The sequence below is a fragment of the Notolabrus celidotus genome, chromosome 1 (assembly GCF_009762535.1).
Source record: "Notolabrus celidotus isolate fNotCel1 chromosome 1, fNotCel1.pri, whole genome shotgun sequence".
In the NCBI taxonomy this organism is placed as follows: Eukaryota; Metazoa; Chordata; class Actinopteri; order Labriformes; family Labridae; genus Notolabrus; species Notolabrus celidotus.
This window is the reverse complement of record NC_048272.1, coordinates 33,654,038-33,666,959: the sequence shown is the minus strand read 5'-3', so window position 1 is coordinate 33,666,959 and position 12,922 is coordinate 33,654,038. Positions and strand designations below refer to the sequence as shown.

General features: G+C 40.2%; 1 protein-coding gene across 1 annotated transcript in view; it reads left to right on the top strand.

Moving 5' to 3' along the window:
- The window catches only part of ptprga (protein tyrosine phosphatase receptor type Ga), a 401,392-nt gene that overhangs the window by 333,050 nt on the left and 55,420 nt on the right, over positions 1 to 12,922 (top strand). Inside the window, exons 9-10 of the mRNA XM_034682949.1 lie at positions 11,578 to 11,686; positions 12,205 to 12,254. Of these exons, the coding sequence (XP_034538840.1) occupies positions 11,578 to 11,686; positions 12,205 to 12,254 (159 nt within the window). The remainder of the gene's footprint in view (positions 1 to 11,577; positions 11,687 to 12,204; positions 12,255 to 12,922) is intronic.

Here is a 12,922-nt window from a genome sequence, read left to right as displayed (position 1 = left end):
TTCAGCAGGGCAGAGCCGGCAGGAGTCAGGAAGAGGAGGGTGGGGTATAAATAGATAGGGCACAATGGCGTGGCATATGAATGAATATATTAGCGTAATGTGATAAAAGCTCATCACAATTATCTTTCAATACAAGAGCCATCTGGATTTAATGGAGTTTTTATTCAGTCATTCATAGAGACATTATGTAAACTATATTTCTGTAATTTTCCAGGAACCTAAAGGACGTCATTGGGCTCCTGTGCACACCTCAGTGAACACAACAGAGCCAAAGAGGTCGGGGAAAGGGGAACTCTAACATAGTGGGGAATTACATAGATCTTGTGTGCTAACATATGTAGAAGTAGTGAACAAGCTGGGTCCAGTAAATGCAACATCACTAAGGTCCTGTCCTCAAAATCATGCATATGTACTGACAGTTAAGTAGTCATACATAAACCAAAAATACGATGCAATTTTTCCCCTTATGTGCTAACACAGAAAATATAAACATAATGATGCATGGACTGTGAAAACCAGAGCAGAATACAAATATAAAAAATTGCACTTTTGCTGTTAGCCGATAACAATTTTTTTAATTTTTTGCATTGTTCCTGCAATTCTTCGGTTCTGTTTTTCAAACAAGCTTAAAGATTTGATGTATTTACATTTTTTTTCAAGTAGTCCCTCCATTTAAAATCTTACGGGAAGATGTTTTTAAAACTGCATGTTTCTAATCTTCCTCCGTGACGATGTTATACTCCACGCTGACAATGTTTCAAGTTGTCCATGAAAATATCAGGGATTGTCCAACAGGTGACTCTTTCTGCCCGACAAAAACCCTCCTCTCTGAATCAGCAGTTAGGTATACTAGCTTGCAAGCATTAGACTGATGCAATAAAGATGAACATGAACATTGTCTTCTGGGCTTGGTGCTTGAAGCATTAAGATGCTGATGGGCAATGTACGATGCCGTCCGATGACCGGGCAAATATCAGTCTACACTGATGTTCAACCAATGCTTCCTCTAATCAAAAACTGCAACAAAGCTGTCATGTATGGTGAAAAAAGGGACCCAAAAGCAGACCACAAACACAGCTTTTGAGATTCAAACTATTTCATCATAAAAAAGCAATAAAACACAAGGCTTATGAAGCGGCAAGAAAGCCAAAGGTCGCACCAGAAAAGTTATTCAATGTTGGACCGAAATCCAGAAAAACAGGCAGAAAATCGATAATCATGGAAGGCTGAGATCCTGAAATCCAGCAACTCTTCACACTACCGAAAAACAGCAAATTGGCACGGAGACAGAGGAAGACCAAGTTTGTATGCTAGTGCTCATACTTCCAGGCCACACAGAGATTTATGTCCGAATGCAAGCATGTCAGGTGCAAAAATACACCCAGGATGTACTAATGCATCTGATTACAGTTTGCAATCCCTCAACATCCTTTGCACAATGAAAGGTACATTACATCATCCAAGCAGAAGAGGAAGCAATGACAAGCACAGCTCATGCATTTCTTTAATTAAAAGAGAGAGAGGTTAAGGACAGCTGCTTGACTCGACTGGATACTATGACCTGGACTTGGGTCTTTGACTGTCTCATTCCCTCACCAGAGTTTCATTTATAGATTTATCCTTATCTTTAAAACAGCTCAACACAGACACCTTGCTTGGCTGCCTCTCAGGACTTCAGGTAAACACAGTTATGGGGCCAGGGATTAAAAACAAAGCCAAACATGTTCAAAGTCCAGAACTGGTTCAAAAACAAGTGACTCACAGGGGTGAGTTTTATCTCTCATTAAGTTTTCTGTCTACATGATGGACACATTATATGCTGCAACAGTTTTAAAGACCGAGGCTAATGGTGCCTGTATATCCCATGACTACGGTGAACACCTTGTCATAGAGAAATAGAAGCCTTCTCTAAATTCCTATTTGTTCATATTTGTATGATGTGATATGTTAAGAGAACATAAAGGTGAAGCTGAGCATGCACAGAGAGAAAAGGTTGAGGTGCAAAGAGGTAAAAAATTACCAGCGAGCGGGATGCAACCATAGACTGTACTATAATGGATGTAGTATCCGTAACATCAACCATCTGTTTCTGAAGCGCTGTTTTGAAGTCAATCGTCGGTGGGAGCCATATTGGATATGTTCAACCCAACATAACTGCTGTCGGGCTAGTGTGAGGTAGAGGCGGGCTTTGAGCCTGCTAGTCAACAGCTACAGTGTTCCCGTCTGTCAATCAAGTCCGCTGTGCCTCTCATAATGAAAAACTCGTAATCTTAATATCTTTGAAATTGCTGTGTTAGAAAAAAATCACCCCTGGACAGTTTGTGCAAATTGAGAAATGAGCTATCCAGACTTCACTCGTTTTTTGAACCAGGCTGTCAACATGTTTATTTCTGCTGTAAAGATCGGCTTTTTTTAATTTGTGTGTATGTGGTGTCCAGACTTCCAGAGCCATCCTCCAGCAGCAACTCGATGAACTGCAGTTTTTTACACTTCCACATTGGACTCAATTCTCGCGGTCGGAGGTTACCCAAGGTCGGTTGTAGCCTGAGCAAGATTTTGTGAGAGAGCAGAACGACTGAGGAAGATAAATTAGTTACACAATTACTTTATTGAGCCCATCATTATATTTTGCAGCTCAAACTCAATTGTTTCTCTTTTAACCGAAATTCAATTTAAAGTAATTGCAAAAGTTATATTTCCATGCTCAAAATTGACCATGGAGCGCTTATTACATTTAAAAAAGACAGCCTACACTGCTTGTTAATTTTTTTTTTAAATTGTGTCTTTGAATGTATCAGCACAGATATTTACCTAACTATTTGAGATTTCATCAAATGGTCAATCCAGACTCCGTTTTGAAAAAAGCATTTTCAGAAGTTGTTTGCAGGATGTTGTTTTGGGAGCAGTGATTGTTTCATTTTAAACATCTGGATCATCAAGTTTGTGGTTAAATCAAAGCGAAATCTGTTTTAGACTTACAGTTTAACTGCCACTAACTTAAAACAGATGTGCAGCTTTTCAGCTGAGATGGATGTTGAAGGTTGAGGTCCATCTGAGAAATGTTGACCTAGCTTAAAATCATTAAATTGGCCAGGGCAGTTCAGAAACTTCAGACTTCTCTGAAAGGCCAAATGCTTGCTGGGTTGCTGAAAAACACAAATAATTATTAATACTTGTGATGGTAATTCAGAGCTAAATCTGCTCAAGACCAAACAGCTGAACTGTAGGAGATAATTAAAGCTGGTGACCACCCACAGTTTGAACCTCTGGTATTACAAAGGGCATGTGGTGGAGCAGGTTGGGGGCATCCAGATACCTGGGCACAGAAACAGGCTGAACCCTTGGTTTTTGCATGCATACTGACTGAAAGCTCATTTTACAATGCAAAGAAAAAAATGTGCCTTGGTCAGCATAAAGGGTTTGAAGTCAGTACTGCAGCTCCACCAGCTGGAGTGCTTCTGTGCATGTCTTTGCTCCAAAATACCATAGTGTCACTATATGTCAGTGTTACAGTAGTATGTGACCTCATATTTTCATAGTGTGAGGGGATGGAGACACATGGTTCTTATGTATTTACACCATCTTTAATGAAAACACACAGAGGAAGAATGGTGATGCGAAGTCGCTCCAAGCTGAGCCAGCAACAGAGGTAGAACAGTGGTGAAAGAGTAAGAAACAGCAACAATGCCGTGCGTAGCTCACAATATATTTACACGTTATGGCTCCTTTGCTTCCACAACCCGTCACTTTATGTTAATTCAAACTTGAACACCAATATTACACCATTGTAGGGTGTGGTGTTACAAAGCTGCTTGACGGTGGAGTCTCTTTTTGGTGGCTGTATAAAGAGAACTGCTGTGTGCATGTTCACCCTCTAGCTCTTGTGTTTGCAGAGGAAACTCAAGAGTTTGAATGTCAGGAAACATATCTAAATAACTGTCTGCAGCCAGTCCTCATCTTCAACGCAACAACTTCTCTGTTAAAGCAAATCAAAACCAGAGTCATCAAGCATGCTGGTAAAATAACAGGATGCACACAATACTCACTATCAGCTCCTACAGAGAGAAGTGACCATCATGACACAGAATCTGTCCACAGTTTGAGAAGCCCTCCAACAAGGACACATATACTTGAAAAATCAATCCTACAAACGAGCACTTAGAAGAAGGAATTACATTCTAACACTGTCTTGCACTTCAGAGCTCAACCGCTTTTATGCAACTTTATGCAATAATTGGTCTTTCTTACTGTCACAGAGACAAACTCACTGCCTCTCACAGGTAAAAGCAAGTCTGAGATTTACTCCTTCCCAGCCTCTCTACCTATCCATCTCCTTTTACTTTTGTCCATTAACTCCCACCTCTGTCTCTTTGACTCTGCAAAGAAGTCCATTCTGACAACAAAAAGCCGGGGTAGAACATTTAACCTGCTACAAAAACAAAATTCAGGATAAAACACAAGATACATTCTGTTCAAACACAAGACACAGGACCAGGAGCATGATGAACAGCTGCACCATTGTCCTGATCACAAAAATGATTAAGTAGCTGTTTTTAAATTCAAAAAGTTGCATAATGGTGCTTTAAACCAAATTTATTTCCATGAATGTGAGCGTTATCCAGCACTTCCACTTATGTATTACACTTATGCATGTGTGTTGCGTGACAGCTCTGTTGCAATTTGGCTCCATGTTCCCTCATCCACTGCGTTTTCAAAGTGTAGCAGGGAGCAGCACCAGAGTCACTGGCCCAATTTTAATGTCCTCCCTGAATCCTGAATCCTGAGTCCTGAGCCCCTCTTGACTTAATTGACATCAGCTGAAAAGTGATTGAGGGGTGTGAGGGCTCAAAACTGTAGACCTAGGAATAGAACAGCATGGTATCATGCAGCTCACCTTAGCGATATTTAGGATTTTTTATTGCACAATTTTTACTTTTCTCAAATTCACGGCTGCTTAAGCACTGAATGTAAATGATATGAATACATAAATTATACTGTATATGTGTGAAGATGATTCAATTTTGGCTGATTAAGGCTGTTTTCTAGATGTATACTTATAGGCAAACTTTTATGTAATGCCAACACTGATTGCACCTTTCATGCTTCTTGTTTTCCGTTGCACTTTTTCATTTCATGTTACGCTGTTAGTTTGCCCTTCCATGCTCGAGGGCTTCCACTGGGAATCCCTTGTTTCAAGTCACAATGCTAAGAACTATGGGTAATTCCCTAACACTAAGTCTGCAAAAATGCCCACTTACGGAAAGGGGAACGCGCCTCAAAGTCAATTAGTTTGTGAGAGTGGACATTGAGACTGGGCCACTGAGAGCTGGAGTCTCGTGACCAAGGATTTCTCGCAGTAATTACAGAGTCAGTGGTTTTCCCCCTCCATGATGAGCTTCACCTTATGACGATTGCCGTCAATGAGCTCTAAAAACCTCTGACCTGTTGACTCCAAGCCTGGCTTCGCTCATTTTGACATTTTGTTGTGTCCAGCATAAATAGAAACCGTGCATATATCTGCTGCAGAAGGCTCTGGATTTCTGGAGCTTTGATGGAGTAGATCTGCAACACAGTGGAGCCAGTGGAAGCACACACCTTGACTAGAGTGACGAAGTTCCAAGTTATTTCATTGTCTAAGAATGAGATAATGAAAACTTAAGGAGAAATTTCTACGATAATTTAGGACAGTCCAAACAGTATTTGTAGTAGAGATGTGTTACAGTTTTGATTAAATTGGATAACTGATAAGCCAACCCAACAACTAATGTCAATTCAAGCTAACTATAATGTGTTAAATGTTGTCAAAAGCAACAAAAGAAAACATACCAATGCATTTAAACAAACAACATAAATGCCTCACAACACTCTGAGTCCATTCATTTCTTGTGGTGTTAAACATTTCAGCGTTCTGTGCTTATTAATGTGCAGTCTGAGGTCTCACTGAAGCAGAAATAAAATATGATGTGAGTTTGTTAGTGCATAAATTAATGTTTCAGTGTATCAGTGCTCAAATGAAGTAACAGTGCAAATCGGTTTTGGAAAGCAGAGACTGATGTGTTTCCAGATTCCCCAGACATCCTGTTTGTTTATCATCTGCAACTGATGCTACTGTACATCCCTGAGATGTTTACATGAAACCTTTTGATTTGCTCAATCTTTGCTTCCATCTGTGTGGGAGCAGGAGTCAGCTGGAAGCGTGAATTCTCCACAGCGTTGGTGTGAACAGCAACACCCACATCTGACGGAGCATGGCCTCCTCATGAAAGCTATCAGATACATGTCAGGTTTCAGTCCCGTGATGCATCTGTGGTGATGGTATCTAGTTCCCTCTGAATATATGGTGGAGATTACAGGAGATGTGTGGTGGAGCACAGCGAGATGTGAAAACTTATAATCAACCAAGCTAAACTTTCAAAATGAAATGTGCTGGTGTTTATTTAAGGTGCTACATATCTCCGTTTAAAGTCTGTATATCATTACCACATTAGTATTAGAAGATTAGAAGATTTAAATGAAACACTTTTTCAAATGAAACAGGAAGCCAGTATAGCATAAAGGCTTACAAATAAATCAGTTTTCACAGTGAATGGACCAACACTTTAGCACTCTCACTCGACAATTGTGAGAGCTTGTAGACAACGCTTCAATATACAACAATTGATGTAAAGTTCAAGCATCAGTTCTGCATGTGCAAAGATTTTAGCTCCAGATAGTAATATGAATATGCAACCTCCAATTCAGCATTTGCTGAATTTTCTAGAGTGTCCACTGGAGGCTGGCTCTGGAAGTACCGGAAACCACATACACACCAATTCAAAAAAGCTGATCTTAACAGCAGAAATAAACATGTTTACAGCCTGGTTCAAAGAACAAGTGTAGTCTGGATAGCTAATTTCTCTATCAGCACACTGTAGATGGGATACATTTTTTCATAACGCGGCAATTTAGAAGATGTTAAGATTACGCGTTTTCCATTATGAGAGACACAGCTGACTTGACTGACAGGCGGGAACACTGTCGCTGTTGGCTAGGAGGCTCAAAGCCTGCCTCTGTACCTCCTGCTAAGTTTGGTTGATTTCAGAATTTCAAAAATATTTAAAATGTCAGTAATGCTATTTTTTGAGTTGCATTAATAACAAATGCAAGATTGAATTTGGTTCAAATAATACAATGTAAATGATAAATGAACTACAGTTTTGCATCATAGACTCAGTTTTCCACAGGAATCAGATCCTGGTCTTTTGTGCTTTTATGCCTTTATTTTCAAAGCTTTCTTGTGATCTCAAATCACAAATTTTACCCTTGTTCTGGGTAAAATTTCCAATCATATCATTTTTTTTACTTTGATCGAAAAAGTTTATTTGAATCATTTTTATTCTGATTTGGCCATTTTCCAATTCGAAGTAAACCCACCTAGTGACAGCAGGACATGTGTGTTAGCACACATGAAGGGGATGACTGAGAAATAAACAGATAGCAGATATCCAAAGCCTTCAAATTGATGCAATGCAAAGTTTCCTAAGTGCACTACAGCTTTTCTGATGGCATGGACCCACTTTCAGACTTCTTGACTTCTTCTATACATGTACCATACATTGGTTCCACAATAAGATGTTGCATGGGGACCATGGAGTTTAGTGATGGTTACAAGTCTGACCCTGAACTTATTTTACCTCATGAAACCCTAAAACCAGCAGGATATGAGATATTCATTGGCCTACTTTATCTTAAGTGTGATTCTGATTATCTCCAGTGATAAAACTGCATATGAAATCTGTGTCTGATAAATTTCTCTGACTTGATTAAGAACGAGACTTTAATGATGTAATAAAAGTCTCAAAAGAGAATAAAGCGTGAGAGGAAGTTAGAGGGTTTAAACAAGTCTCTGCTGAAATTGATCTCACTGGTTTTAAATTCAGTCTTTGAGATTAGCTCCATATCAGAAAGAGATGGATATCAAAGATGGCTGTGTGTCCACGACATCTTTATTAAACCACTGATCCAAAGAGTTCTTTCTATCAACTGGTTTGGAGAGCTTGGCTGAGTAGTTTCATACGATGAGAGGACACTTTACAAGGCCAGATAATTTGTCAAATACCTCAGTCCTGGCTCCAGTATTCTCTATTTAACTGAGTGATGGTGAGTTTATGAAGAGGAGCTGATGGGCTGAGGAAGGACAGACTGTTACCCTCCTAATTAAATGGATAAAGACCCTGGACTCTCAGGCTGTAAACGGGGATAAAGGGGAGTTTTCTGCTGTTAATACAATGATGAGCATGCTCAATGGGTGTTTTGAGCATGGAAATCATTCTTGACCTTTGGAAACAGCAAGCGAGAAGAGAAATGTTGCTTAAAGGTCAACTTTCTGGCTGGAAAAATGTTGTCATGCATAATTCTCCAAATGTCCCAGGGCATGCTCATCTTTGTCCTTAAAACCCAAAGATCTTTTCATGCCCCCCTTTGGCGAGCCAAACAGAAGCACAAGATAGTGTCTGTATCAAAGTCTGCTTTATTTTCTCTCTCTTACTCATGATTAACTAAGTTCTTCTTCCCCTGCTGCCAACACAAGCCATCTCACAGTGTCTCACAGTATCACCTGACTCACCAAGTGCCAGACGGCCTGAGCAGCTGCTCCGAGCATCAAGTGTTGCACCAGATATGTTAACAATGGAGGTAGTTCAGACTGTTCTGCAGCTATTGAAGATACTTAAGGTTTCTGTGTTTCACTATATGAGCCAACAATGGGCAAAGGAAATAACTTGGGGTAGATTTACTGGAAAATCTGAAATATAAGTTGCACTGTTACCTGTTTGGGGGGTGCTCCTTGAGGATAAAGGCTTGTGTTCCTGCATGCAGACTCCCATTGCATCCAGCAATGTGCAGTTTCTGTGCAGGCATGTAGCTCTTTACAGCACCATCTGTGGTCGCCACCCTGCCAGCCACCTATACAGCACTTGAGAAAAGGCCTACGTTGATAGTCATGAGGTACAGATGTCAAGTCAAGTCAAGTCAACTTTATTTATATAGCACATTTAAAAACAACCAGTGTTGGCCAAAGTGCTTTACAAGGTAAGATGTACGCACTGCCTGCAACCAATTCACTGGTTTTTGTACCACTTTTTGTCTAAGTATTTTCAATCAAACCAGCATTCCATGAGGTTTATTGACTTATTTGTATTTAAGAGTTTCCTTGTATGTTTATGACCTAACGAAAGTTAGACTTGTTATGAAAAACTGAGCGTCACACTAGATCATGTAGTTTCACTTGAGTCCAGTCCATTTACTGAAGAAGACAGCAAGACGTTGTTGAAAAGCTCAAAAGTAAACCTCTCAGTTGATATTCTCGTTTTCTATTCGAGAGGAAGGAAATGATGCCGGAGTGACCTTGGGGAAATAAGGAATCTAACAGCTCAGGGCAGTAATGTACAGTGTCTGGTTTGGAAGAGCTGCAATAAGAATGTGCAGAAAGTGATTGACTGAATTAAAGGCCAGGGGGTCAAAAACCAGAACAGTGCGAGGAAGGAAAAAGTGGAGCATGTTCCCAAAGTATTTCACAGAGACCAAATATGATGAGGGATATACTTACATTCATTCATGGTCATACTTCATTACCCTTATATGATCCCTTTTTCCCTTTTCGAACAAACAAACACAAAGTCAAGTGTCAGGGAGTTGTTTTAATCTACAGCTACTACATAATGAAAACTTAAATCCCCTGCAAATGCAAAAAAAAATCTGCCAAATCTTACTTACTTGAATATGGTTTCAAAGTTCTCTTTGAAACAAACCAAAATATTCTATCATCAAAAATAAAATGATCTGTCAGTTAATATGACAAAACCCAGAAATGATCACAATTATTTGTTTTGTCCCTTGTTGAACACCATAGTCAAGCTGTTGCTGTGTCTTCCAGCTTCCTGCTGCGGCCAGGATGAAAAATAAATACTTTAAATGACACACTTCCCTTTAAAAACTCCCAGCTGGCTTGGTTGACAAGTCAAGAGTAATATGCATGCACTTTGTGTCAAACGGAATTAATATATCACCAAAGTAATTTGAGTTTGAGCTAAGCATACAGGTGCAGCTAATCAGACCGATGTCAGCTGGTAACTGCATCACAAAAGCCAGCAGAGCTCTAGTTTGGAGTATGAGAATCACCACAGACCTGTGGATGAAACACTCCGAAGTTGTCTCCTTCCTCTTAAGCCTGATTTATACTTCTGCGTGGAAACAAGGGCGTAGCCTACGCCGCAGGTCTACGTAGCTCCCATATCTACGCAGAGGCCTACACACCTAGCTGACGTGTACCTCCTCCAAATTGTAACTATGCGTTGAATCAACGTGGACTGCAAGCCCTGTGATTGGTCGGCTTGGCGGCATTGTATTTCGCGCATTTACAGCACATCAGCCATGTATTTCATCTCCTCCTCTCTATTCTTCATGTAATCATGTCTGTATGATAAACAGCAACATGTATCAGCTGTAGATTAACATAACACGCTCCGATGTGAAACAGCAAACAGAGATAGTAGCGGGGCCAGAAGCAGGTGACCGGCTATCAGAGAGACCACACTGCCCTCAAGCGTTCCGGCGGAGTATTGGTGCGGGACACGGACACATTGACGCACAAGTTTAGTCGACCACTGAAGCGTAGGGTCGACGCAGAAGTATAAATCAGCCTTTAATAATGGTTTGAGATCACGCTGGTGTGGCACTGCAGCATTTACTTGAATAATAAATCTAAAAGTTAAGGTCATAAAGTACTTCACTATAATCATTGATAAGAATTGGGTGAAATTGTTAATGTGGACTCAAGAACTGTTATGGAATGCAAAATAATGCAACTTTGAACCTGAGATAAAATAAGTGATGAAGAAACTCATGGCAATTTTTTTATTACCCGTTTCACAGCTTTAAAAACAAGTGAATAAATAAAGTTTATAAAACAAAATTAACCAAATTTAACTGTCGTATTAAATATTCAGGACAGGGTGCATGGAAGGTAGAAAAATCAGCAATGTGTCAGCTACACGGGTAGAGGAGGTGGGTGCAAAGCTAGAAGAAGACATATTTTATAATTCCTACACACATAGGCCTGAAATGCAAACACAAGCATGAACAAGGTCCTATGGACATGCAGTAATGGAGAGATGTCAGAGTGCAAGAGCTGCCCACTGACACCATGAGCAGAATCAACGTCTCTCTAGCTACCAGCACAATTTCATGATGCAGTCCACACTGGTACTTGACTTCGGTTCCCAAGTTGTGATACTGCCTTCCTGAGGGTAGAGTGAGACTAAAGGAAGATAACTGAGGCAGCACAACATTCAATGATCTTGATGGTTTAAGAGAACCTAACACCTTTTCAGGGAATCTTTTGAAATAGCAGGTGATATTATTAAAACATGGTGTGCATCTATTGATTAAATTGTGCGTTATCATACCTGTGAAATGCTCTTTTGTGTGTTGTAAGTTCTGTAATGATGAGATTCATTTTCTCTGAATCCGAACAGATCCTTTGAAAGGCTTAAACTATAATAACCTCACTGAGTGTGGTGTTGTGTTGTTTTTGTCCAGGAGGCCATCATTTCTCCCGTCTCCCCTGACGTGCTCTACCTGTTTCGAGTCCAGGCCGCCTGTATGAACGACATGCGCAGTGACTTCAGCCAGAGCATGCTCTTTAGAGGTAACACACACACACGCTCAAATGCTCATAGATTGCCTCCACATTATCTTGAATGTCATCAAAAAAAGTCAATATGTGCACCGGTACGTGTTTCTTTAATATACACAGCGCTCTCTTAACATGCCGCTCACATATTGTCTTGTATTTGTGGAAAAACAATAATATCTGACGGTCTGCATTCCTTTGATGGCAATCTTTTATATTCAGGTTATTTATGTGAGCTCATATCAACAGCTGCAGGCGAAAGAAAAATAACAGAAGAAATAAAAGGAAGGGGGAAGCTGCTGAAAGGCAGTGAGATGCATTCATTTCATCTAACCTCATTTAGTTTATTGGCTGGCCCATTAAGTATTCAGCACCTTGCATTTACAATCTGTCATGTTGTGATTAATGTGCTTACAATGCACTCATGGATGTCCTGTCGACACCCACTCTAAGTGAAGTGTCGCCTTGTTGTCTCTCTTGTGTTTGACTGTGGATAATCCCCAGTGTGTGTTTTTTCTCCTTCCTCTGATTAGCAAACACCACCAGGGTCTTTGAGGGGACGAGGATCGTGAAGACTGGAATGGTAAGAGAAGCAGGGTGGATTACTTCTGCTGTCTTTTCACCTTTTATCCAGCAGAGAGCAGTGTCTGTGTTAGCATCATGCTGTGCAGTGTGCAGAGGAGTGACTCCAGAGAATAAGTCATGATAAGAAAGGTGGTGAGTTTAGTTATTTTATATTAAACTGCAGCGTGATCCAGATCATGATACAAATCATTTTGTAATTTCCTGACACGCTGTGGGTCAAACAGCAGATCATCAAATAAAACAGGGCTTCCCAAACCTTTACTGTAGGGCCACATGTGGTAAATGAAAATGTTTTCAAGCTCTCTCTCTCTCTCTCTCTCTCTCTCACCACACACATCAGCTCAACATCATACGTCTGAAACTTACTATCAGACACATCCTCTGCTAATCGTTCATGCATCTTTAGATTTATTTGAAACACACAGAAAAATACAGAAATGTAACTCCAGTGTGCAACATTAAACTGAAAAAACAGCAATTCAAACTAACACTGTAACATGTGACTCCCGAGTTATGAATGTGTGAGTGGCCCTCAGGTGGAAGACGTAAAACTGAGGGCGAGGTTTGTCTTGTCATAGTTTCTTGTCTTTGTTTTAGCAGTTTAAACATTTTGGGGGAAATGAATCTACAGTCTTAGAAAGTCATTTGACAAAATTGGCAATTCAT